The sequence below is a fragment of the Mesocricetus auratus genome, unplaced genomic scaffold, assembly GCF_017639785.1.
Source record: "Mesocricetus auratus isolate SY011 unplaced genomic scaffold, BCM_Maur_2.0 Super-Scaffold_100007, whole genome shotgun sequence".
Lineage (NCBI taxonomy): Eukaryota > Metazoa > Chordata > Mammalia > Rodentia > Cricetidae > Mesocricetus > Mesocricetus auratus.
In genome coordinates this window covers 75,552,100-75,574,478 of record NW_024429191.1, presented here as the reverse complement: position 1 = coordinate 75,574,478, position 22,379 = coordinate 75,552,100, and the positions used below count along the sequence as shown (strand labels likewise).

At 44.8% G+C, this 22,379-nt stretch overlaps 1 protein-coding gene across 1 annotated transcript; it reads left to right on the top strand.

Moving 5' to 3' along the window:
- The first annotated feature begins 448 nt into the window (after positions 1–448).
- Cwc25 (CWC25 spliceosome associated protein homolog) lies at positions 449–21,718 on the top strand. The gene is given in 11 exon segments (XM_040749615.1): positions 449–613; positions 4,320–4,492; positions 9,288–9,524; positions 11,893–11,962; positions 13,305–13,432; positions 14,096–14,159; positions 15,869–15,967; positions 15,969–16,072; positions 17,111–17,200; positions 20,281–20,442; positions 20,845–21,718. Coding segments are annotated over 11 exon segments (1,260 nt in total). The 5' UTR covers positions 449–595; the 3' UTR covers positions 20,960–21,718.
- Positions 21,719–22,379: the final 661 nt, after the last annotated feature.

The window sequence follows — 22,379 nt, the reverse complement described above, 5'->3', positions numbered from 1 at the left end:
AGTTTGAGGCCAGCCTGGTCTACATTTTTCCCAGACAACACAGTGTTTTAAATACAGAGACCCTGTACCAAGTACAAAAAATAAAATAAAATTAAAGGACTATAAGACAAAAGCAAGTAAGGATGTCATCTTGGCTTTTCTTTTTTCCTTTTACTTTTCTCTTTCTTTCTCTCTGCTTTTTTTTTTTCTCCCGAAACAGGGTTTCTCTGTGTAACAGCTCTGGCTGGCCTGGAACTCAGTTTGTAGACCAGGCTGGCTTTGAATTTACAGAGATCCGCCTGCCTCTGCCTCCCACTTTTGGATTTTTGTTTGATGATATCTATTTCTATAACACAAGCTCTGAGAGTGGGCAGAAACTACACAGGACTCTAGGATCGCGTAGACTTAACGCTCGCGCTGAACGTCATCGCTCCGAGACGCTGACGCAGTTATATGACGCCACTCCCGGAAGTGCGATCTAGAGCGGGCGGGGAAAGGGGGAGCTGGTTCCTTTAGGGATTAGGTCCTGAGAGGCTGGTCTCAGAAGTGAGACCGCATCCTCTTGTCCCTCGCTGAGTCTTTCAGGTCCACGGACTGAGGAAACGTCTCCACCGTCATGGGAGGCGGAGACCTGGTAAGTGCCGGAGACCTGGCCTGTTAGGACTGAGGCCCGAGACCCGCTGGCGCCGGGGACGGAAACTGGCCGGGGTGCGGTGGAAGTCGGGGGTAGCAGTGGGTAACCCTGATAATGAGGTCGTGTTCTCAACACAAGGGGATGGTAAACATGGAGACAGAACGGATGGTTGAGACCACGGAGGGACTGGGATAAGACTTGGGAAGATGTGCGGCGAGAGATGTTTGATGGTGTCTGTGTTTGCTGATTGGGGGAGGCTTCGGCCGGGGAAATCTGAGGTCAGGGAGGGGGGCAGTTGGACTCATGATACGGAAGGAAGCAGATCTTGGCACACAGACTTGTCTTGGGACATAGTCCTTTTTCTTCGCTACGAGTTTACAGTTGTATGCTGGACCTGGACTGTCTCAGATTCTGAGCTGTACCATTTGGAGGCACCCGTTTTAAATCTTATCCATCGGTGCTTCATTCCCTACATCAGCTTAGCTTAGATCTGTGTGACAAGGCGGCCGTCTTCTGTATTCACAGTTTTTTAAGGCTAAGTGGCAACTGCTCTTAAGTCGTGTAGTTCATTTGTGGGGAACTAATGCCGTAAGATAGGTGGAAGTATCCACGAAACACAGACCTAGATTAGAAAACTACTGAGCTCAAAATGACGCTAGCTGAATCAATAAATATATTAGTTTAGATATCTATCCATTAGGATAAGTTCGTCTAGTGGCCTTAATTTGATCAATTACCGGTACTTCATCTAGTTTAGTATGTTCTTCGTGTAACTGTGTTTATGGACAGTGCATTAGTTTGTTTCTCTATTGCTGTGGTAAAACCAGGACCAAAAGCCACTTTCAGGGCAGAGGGCTTATTAGATCTTACAGGTTAGAGTCCATCGTTAAGGGGAGCCATGGAGGAGCTCAAGTAGGGACCTGGAGACAGGAACCGGAGCAGAAACCATGGAGGATGCTGCTTACTGGCTTGCTTCCCTTGGCTTACTCAGCTACCTTTCCTATTCAGTTCAGGCCCACCTACACAGGGATGGTACCACCCAGAGTGTGGGCACTCCTACATCAGTTAGCAATCAAGAGGATGCACCCACAGACATTCCCACAATCTGCTGGAGGCAGTTCCTCTATGGAAGTTGACAACCAAGGCTAGCCATCCTTGACAGGGAAGCTCTAATTAGAAATATTTTTCTGGTTTTTTTGAGATAGGGTTTCTTTGTGTAGACCTGGCTATCTATCTCTGTAGACCAGGCTGGCCTCAAACTCACACGATCTGCCTGCCTCTGCCTCCCGAGTGCTGAGATGAAAGGGCTAGGGTTACTCCTGGCCAATCTAAAAATTCTTTTTTTAAAAAGATTTATTTATCATGTATAAAGTGTTCTGCTTGCATATATGCCTACAGGCCAGAGGGCACCAGATCTCATTGAAGGTGGTTGTGAGCCACCATGTGGTTGCTGGGAATTGAACTCAGGCTCTCTGGAAGAGCAGCCAGTGCTCTTAACCGCTGAGCCATCTCTCTAGCTCCCCAGTCTAGAAATTCTTACCCTCAGAGGTATTGGCAGTTTGGGTTAGATAATTCTTTGTGTGTAGTGGTGGAGGCTGTCCTGCAAATTGTATATTCAGCGGCCTCTAGCCACAGATGCCATTAGCACTGACTCTCCCTCAGGTGTGACATCTAGAATTTCCCCAGACATTGATTGCCATTTGTGCCCTGGAGTGTAAAGGAGGACCTACCTGTGTAGGACAAAGTAAGGGTGTGTGTGTGTGTGTGTGTGTGTGTGTGTGTGAGAGAGAGAGAGAGAGAGAGAGAGAGAGAGAGAGAGAGAGAGAGAGAGAGAGAGAGTGTGTGGTGGTGACGAAAGTCCTCCTCAAAGGAAAGAATGTAGGAAGGATTAAACAACCTGGTAACAGGGGAAAGCAGTTAAGGGTAAAGAAAGAAAGCAGATGGTACATGCTTTTAGTTCCAGCGCGGGGGAGGTGGAGTCAGTGAGAGCTCATGTTTGAGGGCAGCCTGAGCTAGGTAGTAAGGCCCTGGCTTGCATGTATGTGTGCACACTCACTCATAACTGCTCTTGCATGTATGTGTGCACGCCCACTCATAACTGCTCTTGCATGTGTGTGTGTACACGCCCACTCATAACTGTTCTTGCATGTGTGTATACACGCCCACTCATAACTGCTCTTGCATGTGTGTATACACGCCCACTCATAACTGCTCTTGCATGTGTGTGTGTACACGCCCACTCATAACTGCTCTTGCATGTGTGTATACACACCCACTCATAACTGCTCTTGCATGTATGTGTGCACACCCACTCATAACTGTTCTTGCATGTGTGTGTACACGCCCACTCATAACGGTTCTTGCTAATGGTGTGCATTGCACCTGCAAGGCACCGTGTGTATTTTATCTCACTTTTACCTGGTCTCCAGTTTTGTGCCTCTCCCACCCATTCTTCACGTAGTAACTGACCTGGGCATGCTTTGCCTGCATCTTTTCAGTTCTTGCTTCCTGCCATCATCAGTACCTTCACATGCCCGGAACAGATTTGGTCTGGGCTTAGCTGGCTTTATCGTACACCCCTCCTCCATTAGCTTGCACTCCACCTCCAGCCACAGTGAATTATTTATGCTATCTTTTTTTCTCATCACTGGAACTGTAATTGTGAGTGCCATTTCCTCTTACAGTGCTTCCCACATCACCAGCTTTTTTGTTTCTTTTTCTCTTCGAGACAGGGTTTCTCTGTGGCTTTGGAGGCTGTCCTGGAACTAGCTCTTGTAGACCAGGCTGGCCTCGAACTCACAGAGATCCACCTGCCTCTGCCTCCTGAGTGCTGGGATTAAAGGCGTTTATAACCATCCTTAGATGCCACTTCCTCAGGGAAACTTCCTATGATTGCAGGTTGAAGCAGAATAGTGAGAGGAGAAGAATTCATTGAAGGGGAAGGAACAAGGGGAATTCCTGGGAAGGAAAGTTGAAAAAGGTTCAAGTACATTGTAAGCATGCAAGTTTAGGCACAGGAGACTTACATGGACTCAATAAAAAGAAAGATGTTGCTGGGCATTGGTGGCGCAGGCCTTTAATCCCAGGACTCGGGAGGCAGAGGCAGGTGGATCTCTCTGAGTTCGAGACCAGCCTGGTCTACAGAGCGAGTTCCATGACAGCCTCCAAAGCCACAGAGAAACCCTGTCTCAGAAAAACCAAAAAAAAAAAAAAAAAAAAAAGAATGAATGTGCTGTTTCAGGAACCCAAAATAGAGATCTTTCTCCTTGCCCTATTCTTCTGCCTTGCTATTATAATTCTCATTTTGCGCATGGCTAGTGGAGTCTAAGGCTTGAAAGAAACACAGAAAAGGTGTGTTCCACCCTCAAACTGTAATTAAAGACATTTCCCACAACCTCATGCATGCTAGGCTAGTACTGTAGCATCAAGCTGCATTCCCCACCCCCACTGCTAGCTTGCCTCTGCATGCCTGCAGCACTGGCTATGGGAAGTCTGAGTGTGGCAGGGTGGGGTGGTTAATTTTAACTGTCTACTTGACATAATCTAGAGTCACCCGGGAGGAGAATCTCAATGAGAGTCATCTACACTGGGTTGGCCTGTGGGTGTGCCTGTTGGGGATTATCTTAATTCATCATTGTGGGAAGACCCTTCTCACCTTCCACCTACCACTCTCTGAAGTCTTTCCTCCCTCTGTTCATCCACGCAGAATCTAAAGAAGAGCTGGCACCCGCAGACCCTTCGAAATGTGGAGAAAGTGTGGAAGGCAGAGCAGAAACATGAGGCTGAGCGGAAAAAGATTGAGGAGCTGCAGCGGGAACTCCGAGAGGAGAGAGCTCGGGAAGAGATGCAGCGCTATGCTGAGGATGTCGGGGCTGTCAAGTAAGTGAGGTGGGGTGTTTGATGCATGCCCGACGCAGGTGCTGCATAGCGGTTAAGTGATTCAGCATGTGGGTGTTGGAGCCTGACCAACTCAATTCTAAGATTGACTTGGTGTGTCCTAAGTTGTGTACCTGAGAGCAGGTTTGGGGAGCCTTGGATATCTCAGTACCCACTTCTGTAAGGCTTGTTGAGAAAAAGATGTGATAATATGTAACCAACTTAGTGTAGGCCATGTTCCCACTAAATGGTTGACAAATATTCATGACTGTGACTAAGAATTATTGTCTTTATGCTGCCTGATGTCTCTGTGAATGTATTGGAAGCCCATCTTCTTGGGGCCAGTCGGGTAAATGGGAATAAGTAGATAGGGTATTTATCAATAAAAGCCTTGTGGCTACGGATGGTCTTGCTGAATTTTCCCTTTGGTGACTTTCTTGTAAAATACAGGGTACTAGTAGATATTTACCCTACCTATCTCATGAAATGAAAGGGGAGAATCTTTTGAGAAAATGCATAAAATGCACTCTAAATGGGGTGGTGGTGGTGCATGCCTTTAATCTCAGCACTCAGGTGGCAGAGGCAAGCTGATCTCTGTGAGTTTGAGGCCAGCCTGATCTACAGAGTGAGTTTGAGGACAGCCAGGGCTGTTACAAAGAGAAACCCTGGCCGGGCGTTGGTGGCGCACACCTTTAATCCCAGCACTCGGGAGGCAGAGGAAGGCGGATCTCTGTGTGTTCCAGGCCAGCCTGGTCTACAAAGAAGTGAGTTCCAGGACAGCCTCCAAAGCAACAGAGAAACCCTGTCTGGAAAAAAAAAAAGAAAAAAAAGAAAAACAAAACAAACAAACAAACAAAAAAAAACAAAGAGAAACCCTGTCTCCAAAAAAAACCAAAACAAAACCAAAAAACCCAAACCAAAGAAGATGCACTGTATAGTACCTTCCTAAATCAGAACAATATAGAAACTGCAGACAGATTGAGATCAAGTCACCTCTGCTCTTCCCCTTGTTCATGTTTCATGGATAAGTCTTCAGGGTAAAATGTGGCTCATTTCAGCCGGGCGTTGGTGGCACACGCCTTTAATCCCAGCACTTGGGAGGCAGAGGCAGGTGGATCTCTGTGAGTTCAAGGCCAGGCTGGACCGACAGCCTCCAAAACAATACAGAGAAACCCTGTCTCGAAAAACCAAAAAAAAAAAAAAAAGTGGCTCATTTCCCCCATGGGATATTATAGGGTTTTCCTTAATCTCATAGCAGAGGGATTTGTTACATCCATAGCTGTGTGTGAGACTTAGTTTCAGTACACAGACATAGCATCTTGGCACATTAAGTAGGGTGAAAATCCCATTCTTTCAAGAAAGTGTTTGAGGTTTTATGGAACTTTTAAATTAAATACAATGTATTTAGGAAATGGTGATGGTAACTGTTAACTTTGAAACTTGATAGAATCTGCAATCACCTGGAAGATGGGCCTCTGGGTATATCTGTGGGGATAATCTTGATTCTGTTAGTTACTATGTATGTGAAGACTCATCTAGACTGTGGGCACGACTACCCCATGTGCTGCCAATCCCGAACTGTGTAAGATTTGGCAAGCTGAGCCATGTGGATACAGTGTGCATAGCTGAGTTAGCCCTGCTGCCTTGAATTCCCTGACATGATGGACTGTCTCTTGAACTGTGAGCCAGAATGGACCCTCTCTCCCTAAAGCTGTTTTTGTTAGAGTGGTTTATTGTAACAACACAAAAGGAAAATAAGACAGGTGTTAATATAGAAATGGAACAAGAAAATGAATTAGCAGGGTGGTGGTGCACACCTTTAATCTCAGCATGGGAAGCAGAGACAGATAGATCTCTGAGTTTGAGGCCAGCCTGGTCTACAGATCGAGGTTCAGGACAGCCAGGGCTCTACAAAGAAACCCTGTCTTGAAAAATTAAACCAAAATAAAAAAAATGAATTTTAAAAAATTTTGGGACTGGTGAGATGGTTTGTTGGTTAAGAGAACTTGTTGGTCTTGCAGAGGATGGGGCTTGATTCCCAGTACACGCACTGGTTCACAACTGTCTAATTATTTGTAATTCCAGTTCCAGAACATCTGATACCCTCTTCTGGCCTTTGAAGATACTACACACATGTGGTGCACATACATGCAGGCAAACTACTTAAAATTCAGTTTTTAAAAAGTGCAGACAGGGTCTCATTATTGCCCAGACTGGTGGTTCCCTGCTTCAGCCTCCTACTTGTTGGGATTGTAGGTTATCTGTCACCATGCTCAAAAAACTTTTTTAAGTTTGAGGACAAACAATTTATTAAGAGTTTAAAACCAAGGCATACAAACTATAGCTCTCCCAGTTGCCTGGAGGAGGTGAATGGAGCAGAGAAGTGGGGAATGTCCATCATGGAGGTCAGCTTCATGGGCTATACATGGTGGGAAGGGGATCTTTGGGAAACAGGTTAGGCTAAGAGCTAGAGAAAGCATATTTAGGTGTGGCCTGCATCCAGAAGAAAAGACAAAAGAGAGGGGCAAAGAAATATATTTAGGACTCAGAAAAGCAGGCTGCTGACCCTGCAGTACCTCATGGCAGCTGGCAGAGAAACACCCCACCCCCACCTCCATCTCCCACCCCCTGCAACGCCCCTTTTGTAGCTGATTTACTTGTCCCTTTGGCTACTTTGAATGCTTTGTATAATGATATGCTTTGACTTTCTCAATCAAACACCATTGACTTAATGGTTCACTCCATTCTTGTGGTTCAAGTGATGTTTTCTGTGTATGTAGTGCACAGAAGACACATCTCATACGTGCAGTGTTGTACATCTCAAACCCCTTTCTGGAACTGGGGATCAACCCCAAGGTCTCAAACATGCTAGCAAGCATGTCCACTATAGAGCAATAGAGTATTTCTTTTAGTATTTGCTGACAGTGTTAAATGGTTGCAGTTCCTAGATGGTGACATTGGATCCTTGCATTAAATAGATAAAGATGGGGCAGTTCCTTCGTCAGTCAGCTCCTATAGAGTAGAAGGGACTTTAAGAGGAGAGGGGATGTGGTGACACACACCTGTAATCCCAGCACTCGGGAGGCAGAGGCAGGAGGATCTCTGAATTTGAGACCAGCCTGGTCTACAGAGTGAGTTCCAGGACAGCCTCCAGGACAGAGAAACCCTGTCTCAAAAAAACAAAAGAAAACAAAACAAAACAAAAAACAAAAAAAGAGGAGGGGGATAAGTAGGTTTTGAATTCTTGTCTCAAAACCAAAACAACAGCCAACCAAACTGAAGGACTAGACAAGAGCATCTCTGGTTTGAGGCCAGCCTAGAAAACATTAAAACCCTGCAACAAAACAAAACACAACCCAAACAAAGCAAACAACACGACAAAACAAGGGCTGCAGAGATGGCTCAAGGTTAAAGGCACCTGTTGCTCCTGCAGAGGACACAGGTTCAGTTTCCAGCACCAACACAGTTGCTCATTATCATCTGTAACCCAAGTTCAAAGCATGTCCATGTCCTCTGCCTTGTGCACATTGTGCACATTTATATAAATAAAATTTAAAAAACAAAAATTAAGGGCTGGAGAGATGGCTCTGGTTAAGAGATTGTAATGCTCGCCGGGCGTTGGTGGCGCACGCCTTTAATCCCAGCACTTGGGAGGCAGAGGCAGGCAGATCTCTGTGAGTTCCAGGCCAGCCTGGTCTACAAGAGCTAGTTCCAGGACAGCCTCCAAAGCCACAGAGAAACCCTGTCTCGAAAAAACCAAAAAAAAAAAAAAAAAAAAGAGATTGTAATGCTCTTGCAAAGGACCCAAGTTCTGTTCCCAGCACCCATGTTAGACCGTTCACCACTGCCTGCTCCAGTTCTGGCCTCCAGCGGTACCAGGTATACATGTGGTGCACTTATATACACTCACACATACTCATTAAAAAGAAACTGTCACAAATGAATCCACTAGGTATGCCTATGCATGCCTAAAACCTCTGCACTTGGAGGAAGAGGCAAAAGGATTAGGAGTTCAAACCCAACCTTGGCTTCTTGCCACTTGAACCTGGAAAGAGACGGATTCCTAAAAGTTGTCCTTTCTGATCTTCACATGCACACTGCAACATGTATGATCCTCTCCATTATACGCACATATAATGGTAAATATTTTTTTTGTGGTTTTTCAAGACATCGTATTTTATCGTTTGTTTGTTTTTGTTTTCTGTGTAACAGATGTGCTGTCCTGAAACCCACTCTGTAGACCAGGCTGGCCTTGAACTGACAAAGGTCTATCTGTTTCCGTTCTCTGAGCGCTGGGATTAAAAGGCATGTGCCACCACTGCCGGGCTTTAGCAAGCTTTTCTTAAATTATTCCATCTACCTTTTATCTGGGATTTTTCCTTTTCTTCTGTAATCTTACTTTCACTCTTATTCCATGACTGGCCCCTTCTATTCTCGATCCTTCTCCTCTCCTGTTCTTTCTTCTCCTTATTTATTCTCTCTGCCTGCCAACCCCACCTATCCTTTCTCCTACCTCACTATTCAGTCCTTTATTAGGCCATCAGGTGTTTTAGACAGGCAAAGAATTACAGCTTCACATAGTTAAACAAATGCAACATAAAAGAATCCAACACATCTTTGCATCATTAAACAAATGTCCCACAGCAGGAACACATGTAACACACCTTAGAATAATTTTCCACAACATGTCTGCTCAGGTTCTGTGTGGAGTTTGGCAGGACTCTACATTCTCTTTCTGTGAGTGTCTGTCTATATCTGTCTAATCTATATTTATATCTTTTTTTTTTTCTTGAACCAGGAAAAAAGAAGAAAAGTTGGATTGGATGTACCAGGGTCCTGGTGGGATGGTAAACCGTGATGAGTATCTGCTAGGGCGCCCCATTGACAAGTATGTTTTTGAGAAGATGGAGGAAAAGGAAGCAGGCTGTTCTTCTGAGACAGGACTCCTCCCGGGCTCTATTTTTGCCCCATCAGGTGCCAATTCCCTTCTTGACATGGCCAGCAAAATCCGGGAAGACCCTCTCTTCATTATCAGGTACTGCTGGGGGCTGAGGAAGGTTGTTACACAGATGCGTGGGGGCTCTTCCAGGGCGGGTTGGTGTTTCTCTTGTTTAGAGTCACTTCTCCTTTCCACAGCTCTGTCTCTGTGCTTCAGGGTGGTGAGGGTTCCTGTAAGGGTGCCTGATGTAGGCCGTATGGAAAGATACTGGCAAATGTTTCAAGCCAGAACAGATTTATCCCTAAATAAAAATGAGAGGTAGAAGGCTTGGGACCTCTGTTGTTAGGAGCATCTATTGCTCCTGCAGAGGACCTGAGTTTGGATCCCAGTACCCATGTCAGGAGGCTTAGAGATGTTTGTAACTCCAACTCCAGGAAGATTCAAAGGCTCTGGCACCAGGGGCACTAGCACTCATGTGCCTCACGTTGCATGTGCGTGTACACACACACACACACACACACACACTCACACACACACACTCACACACTCACACACATACTAAAGGTAATAAAAATCTTACTAAAATGAAAAAGGAGGTAGAAGCAAAATGACAAGTGTTTGCTTGTTCCTTGGAAATTTGGGAAATTGGTGTAGAGTTGGCTATGAGGTAGGTAAATGTTCCCTCTTAACCCCCTACTCCATTACCTTTCCTGCTGCAATCATACAGCCAGTCAAATGACTTCATTCCTTTCTCCTTCAGCCTCCTTCCTTGCTCTTTTTACTTGGTTTAGTTTTGGATGTGTGTGTTTAGTGTCTATATGTGCATGTGTGTGCTTACCTGTTTGGAGGCGTTTGTCAACATTCAATGTCTTTCTCAGTCACTGTCTTATTTGTGCATGTTCAAGTGTGCATGTGTGTGTGTGTGTGTGTGTGTGTGTGTGTGTGTGTGTGTGTGTGTGTAGGAATACTTTTAGGAGTTGGTTCTCTCCTTCCACCTGTGAACAGTTGGTCTTGGCAGCAAGTTCCTTTAACAACTGTCTACCCAGCCCTCTCTGCCTTTTTCTTGAGATAGGGTCTCTCACCAAACCTGGAGCTTGCTAATTCATCTACCCTGGCCAGCAAGCCTCAGGATCCTCCTGTTGCTGTCTCCAGAGCACTAGGACCATGGTCATGTGCTGCTCTGCTCAGTTTTCTTTACTGTTGTTACTGGTTTTGAGACAGGGTCTTACTATGTAGCCTTGGTTGGCCTGCATGCAGGAATTACAGGCATGTGCTACCACACCTGGCTTACTCAACTCTTTTACGTGGTTCTGGGAGGTGGAAGTTTAGCTCCTTATGCTTGTGTGCCAAACACTTTACTGACAGAGCCGTCTTACCAGCCATTTTTGCTTGCTTGTTTTCTTTGTTTGAATAGGGTCTCATGTAGTCCAGGCTAGCCTCAAATCCACCCTGTCGCTGAGTATGACTGAACTCTTCACCCTCCAATGTGTGTCACCACGTCCAACTTCACGATTTATTGAGATAGTAGCCTGGGCCTTGAATTCACCATTTTCTCTCCCCAGCCTCCTGCACTATAATGCCCAACTCTTCACTGATATTTGCTTATTAATCTCTAACTTGTTTCCAAATTACATGTTTTCAAAATTGTTATAATTTGAAAACTTTGTGACATTCCTTATTATGTATTTTTAAATTTTATTTCTTGTGTATGAGTGTTTTGCTAGCATGTGTACCTGTGTACCATGTGCATGCCTGGTACCTATAGAGACTAGAAGAAGATTGGAGTTACAGCCAGTTGTGAGTTTCCATGTGTGTGCTGGGAATTGAACCCAGGTTCTTGGAAAAGCAGCCAGTACTCTTTAACTGCTGAGCCATCTCTCCAGTTCCCAGCGCCAATGTACACGCACACGCACACACGCACACGCCTCAAAAGAAGAACCATTGTGTATACAAACTGACATACTCACTTCTCAGAAGAACCATTGTGTGTACACACACACATACTTCTCAAAAGGACCTTTCTGTAGTCTTTATTTCCCAGACGATGAGTCTGTTTTTATGCCAAGCAGTGGAGGTTGGTTTTGAAATGTTGCACTCAGTAGATTCACAGGTCCATACTTGACTCCTTAACCATGGGGGAAGCCTTGAATGTGAAGCTGAATGAGAAGCAGATTGAACTTATTGCCGTGTACTGCGCTGTCTGCACAGCACGTTCTCCACAGTGCACTGTCTCTTGTGTGTGTTGCGGGAGCGTTCTGGCTTCCACACCGTCCTCTGTAAATTCACCATCACTGTAAATTCTGCGTCTGTGTGGTTTTTGTCTTGAGACAGGTTCTCACTATGTAGCCCTGCCTGGCCTGTGCATGAGTTTTAAAAAGAGCTTGTTAAATAGAATTTGGAGAGGAGGATAACATAATTCCCTTTACAAAAGAAGGAGTCATTAAATTTTTTTTCTTCTATTTAGGAAGAAAGAGGAGGAGAAAAAAAGAGAGGTACTGAACAACCCTGTGAAAATGAAGAAAATCAAAGAGTTGGTAAGTAAATACATCAAGTATGCACCAAGATGCTGTTGGAGGGGGCTGGGCGTTGGTGGCGCACGCCTTTAATCCCAGCACTCGGGAGGCAGAGGCAGGCGGATCTCTGTGAGTTCGAGGCCAGCCTGGTCTACAAAGCGAGTCCCAGGACAGCCTCCAAAACAATACAGAGAAACCCTGTCTCGAAAAACCAAAAAAAAAAAAAAAAGATGCTGTCGGAGGTCCGTTTGCCTGCACCAGTGTCTGCACTGTGTGGATTCATGGTATCTGAGGAGGCTGGAAATGGGCATCAGATCCTCTGGAACTGGAGTTGTGAATGGTTGTGAGTTACTCTGTGGATGCTAGAATTGAACCCTGGTCTGCTGGAAGAGCAGTCAATGCTTTTAAGTGCCAAGTCATCTCCGTAGCCTCTCCTTTAGCCTCTTAGCCCCAGGCCATCTTTTCATTTCTTCGTAGGAAAGGAAGTAGACTGGTGTTTATAACTACTCTTTCTATGCTCTTGAGACAGGACTTATTTTTGTAGTCCAGGCAAGTCTGGAACTCCAATCCTTCTTCTTCAACCTGAGTGGCTTAAAAAAGATTTTTTTCCAAGACAGGGTTTCTCTGTATAGCTCTGGCTGTTGTGAAACTCACTCTGTAGACCAGGCTGGCCTCCAACTCAGAGATCCACCTTCCTCTGCCTCTTGAGTGCTGGGATTTAAAGGCATGGGCCACCACTGCCTGGCTCTTTTTTTTTTTTTTTTTTTACATGTTCTCTGGGTGATTTTATGCTACCTTAACTCAATAGCTTGATTAAGGCTGATTTCCTTTTGGTTAGGAAAGAACTATGTATCTTCATATCTTTTTTTTATTTCTATTTGTTTTTGGTTTTTTGAGACAGGGTTTCTCTATGTAGTTTTGTACAGTGATCCACCTGCCTCTGCCTCCTGAATGCTGGGACTGAAGGTGTGCCCCCTACCACCACTTGGCTTCTTTTTATTTTTTACTGCATGTGTGTGGGTATGCCAACGCATGTGAGTGGTCCTGAGAATTGAACTCAAGTTGTCAGGCTTAGTGGCAAGTACAGTTAATCAGTGAGTCACAGGCTTGCTAGAGGTACTTAGTGAGGCTTTGTCTCAAAATAATAATAATAGTAATAATAATAGTAATAGTAATAATAATTTTAAAAAGTAGATTCCTTGCTCACTTACCAGAGAATTTTTTGGGGGTCTGGGGTACATTTGTGTCCAGCATGGATGCCCTGACGATGCCCTGGGCCAGTTTGTATGTGAGCTGTTCCCTACAGCAGGTGCTAACATGGGTCTTAGGGATCTCATGTAGTTATGCTCTGGACATTTCCCAGTTGCAAATGAGTCTGGAGAAAAAGGAGAAGAAGAAAAAGAAGGAGAAGAAAAAGAAGCACAAGAAGCACAAACACAGAAGCTCCAGTAGTGATGGTTCCAGCAGCGAGGAGGAGCATCATCAGGGCCGGTGAGCAGAGGTGTCAGCCTCCCTCAGCAAGACCGCTTCCCCATTCACTCATCCATCCCACGGGAGGAGCTGAGCACCAGCCGGGCACTGGGGCTTCGGTGGGGAACGTGCAGATGTGCCTTCTGTGCTGCAGAGCTGGCCCCTGGCATGAGAGGTCTCAGATGCTAAGTGTGTCTCCTGGTGCACTCTTGATAGGCTGACATCAGTCTCCCAGATCGTAGGTCTGAACTCCAGCCGAGACTCTTTCATCTCAGCTTGAGTCCTCGGGACTGAAAGGGGTTTTCTTTCTGTAGTCTCTCTCCCTCTTTTTTTAAAAATGGCTTAATGGGACCATGTGGGCCCATTCTGTGTCTTCCCACAGGGACAGTCAGCTCTGGCGCTGCTGACTCACGATTAGTCCCTGGAATAGCGCGAGGTGAGAGGAGACTGTGTTCAGACGCTGAGGCTGAGCGCTCTGCCCACGGCTTTTCACGGCAGAAACTTGACTGTGCTGTTGTCTTCTAGCGAAGACAATCCAAATAGAGAAAGGTGCTGCCAAGCAATGGCAGGACTAGCTAGCTGGGTGCTGGGAGAGGCTGCCCTTTTCTCTTAGCAGGAGAGGTTCAAACTGGACTCATGTGCTTTCTCTTTCTCAGTGAATGTGTATGTGTTTTAATCTCTTAGATCTCAAAAGAAGATGGCAAATTCCTTTCCTGTTTTGTCCAAAGTCCCTGGATATGGCTTACAGGTAGAGATGTGGGCTTTTCAAAGGGAGTGACTATGGGACCATGCTGTTTGTCACCCTTGACACCTGCAGATAGCAGGGGAGTTTGGATAGTGGAGGCTGGGGCTGCTCGAGGCCGAGCCTGCTGTTTGTCCTGGAGACCTTTGCCTCTTTCTGAGAGTCCTCTAGAGAAATCACTAGTTGGAGCACTTGCCATCCTGCCAAGAACTGCAAATAATTGACATGAAATATATCTTAATGGCTTTTGGCCAAAGGACACCCCTCACTTTTTTATTTTAATTTTTGTGAGGTGCTTGCATGGAACCCAGGGCATTGTATATGCTGAGCAAGTGCTTTATGAGTGAACTACAACCTCAGCCCTTGGTTTACTTATTTATATTCATTCATTTGTTTGTTGGTTGGTTTGTTTATTTTGAAACAGGGTCTTACTACATAGCCCTGGGTTTCCTGGAACTGTTTACATAGATCAGGCTAGCCTTGAACCCACAGACATCCTGCTATCTCTGCCTACCCAGTGCTAGGATTAAAGCTATGTGCCACCACACCTGGCTTGTTTTTGTATTTTTTTCCTTAAGATATATATATATATATATATATATATATATATTTTTTTTTTTTTTTTTTTTTTTTTTTTGGTTTTTCGAGACAGGGTTTCTCTGTGGCTTTGGAGGCTGTCCTGGAACTCGCTTGGTAGTCTAGGCTGGTCTCGAACTTACAGAGATCCGCCTGCCTCTGCCTCCCGAGTGCTGGGATTAAAGGCATGCACCACCAACGCCCGGCAGATTTATATATATTTTTTATATTATGTGTATGAGTATTTTGCTTGCATGCATATGTGCATGCCAATGAGTACCTCATGCCCATGGAAGTCAGAAGAGGGTATTGGATCCTTTGGATCTGAAGTTAAAAATGGTTTTGAGTCACCGGGTCAATGCCAGGAACCAAATCCAGGCTCTGTGGGAGAGCAGCAAGTACTCCTAACTCTCCTGAGCTGACTCTCCAGCCCTTGCTTTTGTAGAGGGGAATTCATGAATTATGTGAAAACTGACCTGGATCTTAATATGGAGCTAAGACTGGCTGACCTTGGAATTCTAGCTGTCCTGCTTCTTCCTCAGTGCTAGGAACACAGTACCCTGACACATCTGGCTGTCTGGTTTTGTTGTTTTGTTTTTCATACAAGGATTCACTATGTAGTTCTGGCTGACCTGGAACTCACCTGCTTATGATTGTCAAGTGCTGGGAAGCTCTGGGCGCTGAGATCTTGTTTTTTTTGTTTTGTTTTAGACAGAATCTCAAAAAATTCTGAATTCTTCTGTATCCTGAATGCTGGGATTACAGACACGAAAGGCAACTCTTGGCTTTTTTCAGTAATATTTCCATATATAGTTCAGTTTGTTCTCAAACTAGATCTTTATGCCTTTGCCTCCTGAGTTGCTAGGGATATGCCCAGCTTTTTTTTTTTTTTTTTTTTTTTTAAGACAAGAGTCTGATGATGTTAACACAAGCTGGCTTTGAATGTACAATCCTTTTACCTTAGCATTCTGGGTACAGAATTCAGGCACGCCCACCCCTGCCCTGACACCTCCATGCAGCTCTATAGTCATCCTGATTACTCTCGGCACTTTAAAGAATCTCATTGTTCATTCTCTCCTTTGCTTTACTGCATTTCTGTTTGAACAGCTACGGATGCTTTCTCTTCCTTAATGACATAGGTGAGGGACTCTGACCGTAACCAGGGGCTTCAGGGTTCTGTGATAGCCGAGCAAAGGGGTGTGAAGAACCATTCCCGCTCAAGAAGCTCCTCCCACTCACCCCCCCAGACATGTCAGCAAGAAGAGCTCCAAGGAAGAGAGGTCCCGGGACAGGAGGTCTCGGTCTCCAAGCAGAAGGTCATGGTCCCCAAGGCCCAGCAAACCGTGAGTTGGGAATTCACTGGGAAGTACCCTGTGACCTAGGTGCCTGGTCACAGCAGGTATTAGTCTGGGTGATATTTGTCATTTCCAGTCTCAGGTGTTTCAGCTTTTTTCCTCTCCATCATTCTTTTCCCCACCTCACTGTAATTACATATAATCATTAATGAATCAAGTTTGTAGCACTATATTGTGCTGGCAGAATTTCCCCTCTGCTTTGGGTTATACTTTTTCTGTGTGCCGTGTGCTGTATTCACACATGTGGTGGGTGCATGTGCTTATGCTTGAGTGGAGGGGTCAGATGTCTTCCTGCCACTTTCCACCTTATTCCATTGAGGCAGTCACCCTAAAAGCCCGGAGCTCACTTTTTTTTTTTTTTTTGGGTGGGGGGGGTTGGGCTAGGTTAGAATTCCCAGAGATCCTCCTATCTTCTCCTCCCCACTCAGTGCTGGGGTTATAGGCATACCCAGAACTGGCTTGTTATGTAGGTGCTGGGATCTCAGCTCTGGTCCTCAGACTAATCTAACAAGAACTCTTACTGCTGAGCCTCCTGAGGCCTTGGATTATACTTTTGAAAAGTGTGTGTGTGTGTGTGTGTGTGTGTGTGTGTGTGTGTGTGTGTGTGCGCGCGCGCGCGCGCGCGTGCATTTACATCACTGCATCCTTGTGAAGGTCAGAGAACAATTTGAGGGAGTTGGTTGTGTCCTCCATCATATGGATTCCCAGAGATTGAACTCAGGTTATCAGGCTTGGTGACAAGTGCCATTGAACCATTTTTTTTTGGCCCTACCTGGATTATACTTTTTGTTTGTTTGTTTTTTGAGACAGGGTTTCTCTGTGTAGCTTTGGAGTCTGTCCTGGAGCTGGCTCTGTAGACCAGGCTCACAGAGATCCGCCTGCCTCTTTGCCTTCTGAGTACTAGGACTAAAGGCTTGTGCCACCACTACCTGGTGTGGATTGTACTTTTAAGGGAGCCCCATTGGTTGAGGGATATCCTAATAACCCCACATATGAAAAGGCTTGTCTCCTCTGTGTCCATTACAGGCATGCCTCCAAGGTAAACAGGAAAGAGAGAGATAGCCCATCACCTAAAAAGGAGGCCTATCAGAGGCGGCATGCGTCTGGATACACCAGGTAAGTCAAGGTTCATAAGGCTGCATCAGAAGCAGCTCACAGCCCAGCCAATGGATAATGTCTGACCTCCTTGCAAAACTGACTTTATTATTCTGAGAAATGTTTCTTGACCCCTCCCCCCTTTTTTTTTCTGAGACAGGTTTTCTCTATAGACCTGACTGTCCTAGAACTTGATCTGTAGACCAGGCTGGCCTTGAACTCACAGATATCTGCCTACCTCTGCCTCCCAAGTGCTGGGAATAAAGGCATGTGCCACCATTTTTAAATTTTTTTATTTTGTTTTATTTCTTTCTTTATTTATTTTGATGCTTGTGGTTCTCCTACCTCAGCTTCTCAAGTGATATGGTTATAGGTATGTACCACCATGGCCACACCCCTTTGAGTCATCTGCCCCCAACCTCTTTACCTAGTAAGACACATTGAAAGAACAGAGTCTGGCTGGCTTAGTGGTAAAGCCTTGCTACCAAGGCTGACATCTGGGTTCAATCACCATGACACATATAGAGGAAAAAGATAATAGGTTGTCCTTTGACCTCCACATGTCATCATGGTGCACCCACCCACACAAATACATTTAATAAGATTGTACACAAGAATAGGGTCAGAGAGATGGCTCACTCAGTATAAAGGGCTTGCTGCAGAAGTATAGGCTTGTTGGTTAACCATTCTACTAGCTGAATTGGTGAGCTCCAAGTTCAGTGAGAGACCCTTTCTCAAAAAATATGGTAGAGAACAGATTGAAAAATGACATCTGACTTTGATTTCAATCTTTCACATGTACACAAACACATGTACTCACACAGGCTTTCCATAAAGTGTCCTCTGTAGCCCAGGCTGGCCTGGGATTCTCTACAGTCCTTCTGCCTCAGCCTGTAAAATAGTAGGCTCATAGGTGTATGTGTGTCACCACAGTGATCAGTTTTATATATTTAATGGGGTTGTGTTTTGGTGGGGTTTTGTTGATATTGTTGGTCATTTTTGAGACAGGGTCTCACACAAATTCATCACCCTCTTGCCTCATTTTACAAATTTTGTGACCATAGTGACATGAATTTGTGTGAGACCCTGTCTCAAAAATGTTTACATGGTGCTTTTTGTTTGTCTTTTTTCATTGCTGAGTAGCTGTGGCAGTCCTGGCACTCACTCTATAGATCAGGCTGGCCTTGAACTCACAGTGTGGGCCACCATGCCTGGCTAGCCAGCTTAGTGTTTTTGATAGAAAGTTTAGTTACCATGGATAACTAAATGTCAGGTTTTCATATTTTAGTTTGTTTCTCCAAATGGGCACTTTTTTAAAAAATAGAACTCTGTCATTTTTCCCTTGAAAAAGAAATCTGTGTATCACAAACTATGTGCAAACTGTAACACCCATTTTAGAAGCAATAGATTGGGATGTCTGACTTCGTTAAGTGGTGACTAATCTGCTTCATCACTTCCTTTTTTGTTCTAACTTCATTTAGGGTGAATGCAAGGGAAGAAGCCCTACCTGTTATATTCTGAGGTCGGTTGTTAAGTCAGGGTGCTGGCATTTAGCTTCATACCAAAGTGGTATATTCTTGGGTTGTATCCGTGAATGTGTGTTATGTACACCTCTATTTGAACATGGGGAGATCAGGGGAGGACATCGGACTCTTTCTTTGGGCCACCAGCCAGCCCCCAAATAAGACACGGAGACTTATTATTAGTTATGAATGTTTGACCTTAGCTTAGGCTTGTTCCTCTAGCTCTTTTAGCTGAATTTAACTTGTTTGTATTCATCTACATTATGCCTTGGGGTTTTTTTACCTGTCTTTCATTTTGTATCTTTTAGTTTCCAGGTTCTTCTATGTCTGGTTGGCTGGCCCCTGGCATTCCCTAGCATTTCTTTTTTTTTTTTCCCAGCCTAAATTCTTCCTCCCACTTATTCAGTTCAGCCTATACCTCTTCCCTTGCTATTAGCTATTCAGCTTTTCATTAGGTGTCTTAGGCAGATAAGGTAAAACAGCAACATAATTAAACAAATGTAATACATCTTTATATAGTTAAACATATATTCTGCAAGGTAAATAAATGCAATATATCTTTACATAGTTAAAAAAATGTAACACATCTTTACATAGTTAAATAAGCCACAGCATTCTATCTTAGTCCCTGAGCCAGGTCTCTCACTGAACATGGCTAAGCTCAGTTCCTGGGATTTGCCTATCTTGCCATTTAATGCCAGGGTTACAGGCATGTATAGTTATGTCCAGCTATGGTGCTATGAATTTGAACTCAGGACCTCATTCTTGCACTGCAAGTGTTCTTACCCACTGAGCCAGCTCCTTAATTCCCATATCCATTTTTTTTTTTTTTTTTTTTTTTTTTTTTTTGGCCTTCATGTATGCCTGTGTTGAGAGTGTCAGATCCCCTGGAACTGGAGTTACAGATAGTCATGAGCTGCCATGTGGGTGCTGGGACTTGACACTAGGTCCTCTGGAAGAGCAGTCTGTGCTCCCAACCACTGACTCACTCATTTCCTTCTTTCCTTTCCTAACCCATGGGGTTTTTTGTTTTTGTTTTTGAGGCAGGGTTTCTCTGTATTGTCTTGGAGGCTGTCCTGGAACTCGCTTTGTAGACTAGACTGGCCTCGAATTCACAGAGATCCGCCTGCCTCTGCCTCCCAAGTGCTGGGATTAAAGGTGTGAGCCACCAACTCCCGGCAACCCGTGGGTTTTTAAATATCCCTTGTGGTGTAAGAGGTAGCAACAATCACATGGATGGCCCAGTCCTTTGTTCTGTAAGTTGTTAGTGAAGGCATACTTGCTGTAAGGTTAGATTCCGGTTAGCTCTCAGTCTCTATTTCATATTCGTTTAAAAATAATTATCCTCAAGATTACTGAGTACAGTTATGAAATCCTTCCCTGAAAGTTCATGATTGTTGGGAACCACCTGACTGAGACGTCAGAAGGAAGGAAACTCATCCTAGCATGGTACTGTTCCTCTTATTTCTTGGAAAACCACGAGCTGGTGAGCCTGTGGACCTGCCTCCATGCTTCGCTGCTTGTTTTGTTTTGCTGGGGAAGGGGTAGAACCAAATGAACAGTGTCTGTGCTCCACAGAAAACTCTCAGCAGAGGAGCTAGAGCGGAAACGGCAGGAGATGATGGAAAACGCCAAGTGGAGGGAGGAGGAGAGGCTCAACACCCTCAAGAGGCACGCCAAGGAAGATGAACGGGAGCGCAGGCTGGAGAGGCTGGACTCTCGCTCTGGCAAGTTCATCCAGTAAGTGCTTGTTCATGCCTGGGCTTCCTGCATGGGCTCCTGGAGGCCATGTGGCAGCAGGCCCACTGCTGGGGCTTGGTGGTGTTTCTCAGCTTTGTCCAGAGACCACTTGGAACTCAGTTCCCAGTCTCTAGCCAGACAGTGGGAGAGTTTTTATTTGAATAAGAAGAAGAGATTGGTATTTTTCCCGAATCACTGAGAATTTTGGCCTTCCTTTTAAGTAAAAATGTATGGCTCAGAAAACCTTTTTCTAATGAGACTTGACTTGTTTTCCAAAAACAGATGAGTTTTCCCTTATGGACATTTAAAAACCCTGGTTCCAGATGGAGTCATTTGAAAATCATCTGTGTGGGCTGAAAAGAGCTTGTGTGTCTAACAGTTGCTTTCTTCTGTTTTCTCTAGTCGCATGAAGCTGGAGAGCGCATCTACTTCCTCCCTGGAGGACCGGGTGAAACGCAACATCCATTCTCTACAACGAACATCAGTAGCTCTGGAGAAGAACTTTATGAAAAGATGAAAAACAGTCTCTCTTACTGGTTTCCCTGAGTTCTACAGGGAGGCTGCTGACTCCTTAGAATTCTCTTTATAAGAGTTGAATGGCTTCTTCTACAGATGAAAAACCACCACTGTTCAAAGTGCCCCTTGTCCATTGACTCCTGAAACATGGTACATTCTTTAAAAACCAATGGGACTTGATTGGGGACACTCAGGAACTTTGGCTGGATGCACTGTAGGATTTGATTGTGTTTTTTTTGTTTTGTTTTGTTTTGTTTTGTTTTTTGTTTTGTTTTGTTTTATGAGATAGGGTTTCTCTGTATTGTTTTGGAGGCTGTCGGTCTAGCCCGGCCTCGAACTCACAGAGATCCGCCTGCCTCTGCCTCCCGAGTGCTGGGATTAAAGGCGTGTGGCACCAACGCCTGGTGGGATTTGATTGTGTTTTAATGGATGGGCACTGTGCTGTCCTGGAAGGCTTGGTAGCTTGTCACAAGTTTTCCCTCCCATCTGAATGAATGGAACAGACCTTCCAGACACCTCTCCCCACAGCCACTCAGACAGACTCTGCTTACTGGGACAAATGAACATTGACTTTATTTAGTAAACTTTGTGACAGAATAGCGAGGTGTCAGGAAGAGCCAAGGGAGTGACAAAAAACTGGAAGATAAAACAGTACCAAAAAAAGCCCTAAATGAACTGTTAACTATTCAGTCTTTGAGATGTAATAGTAGAATGTGTATATGTACAAATGTATAATTTTATATATACTTTTAAAAAGCTAGCTTTGTGAGAACGTTTTGTCTGATGATTTTACTATGGGTAAAGCCACACCAAACCTTGTCAGGAATCAGTATGGTGGGGGCATGACTTGCTTTTCTCCCTCCTGGTTTGGGAGGGGCTTTGGGGTTACTGACAGAATCTAGCTGGGGTAGCTAGCCTTCTGACATTTGGTCATGACTTTGTCCTCTATAGCTGTGTTAGTTTGCATTCATAGCTGCGTACTGGCTTCAGAAAGGGCGCCTGCCAAGTGTGTGTCCCTGTTACTCTTTAGGGTCGTAGTGGGCCGCCCAGTGGTACAGGAAACAGGGCCGTGTTGCTAGTAATCTTATGGCCTAAAAGAAAATATGTGGAAGCTATTTATTTCCTGGCTATTTTTTTGTTGGCTTTTTGGGGCAGGGTCTCTTGTAGCTCTGGTTAGCTGTGAACTTCAGACCAGCCTTTACCTCCCAAGTGCAGGGATTGTAGATAGCACTGCATGAAGCTGGTTGCTGCTGCTCTGGCCACTTCGTTGTTAGTCTTTAGAGACAGGGGCCTGGTGGTGGCATGAACCACAAGTCTAACTTCCTAGCTTCTCTCTTATCCTGTAATTAAAAAACAAAATCGGGGATTTTTTTTTTTTTTTTTTTTTTTTTGGTTTTTTGAGACAGGGTTTCTCTGTATTG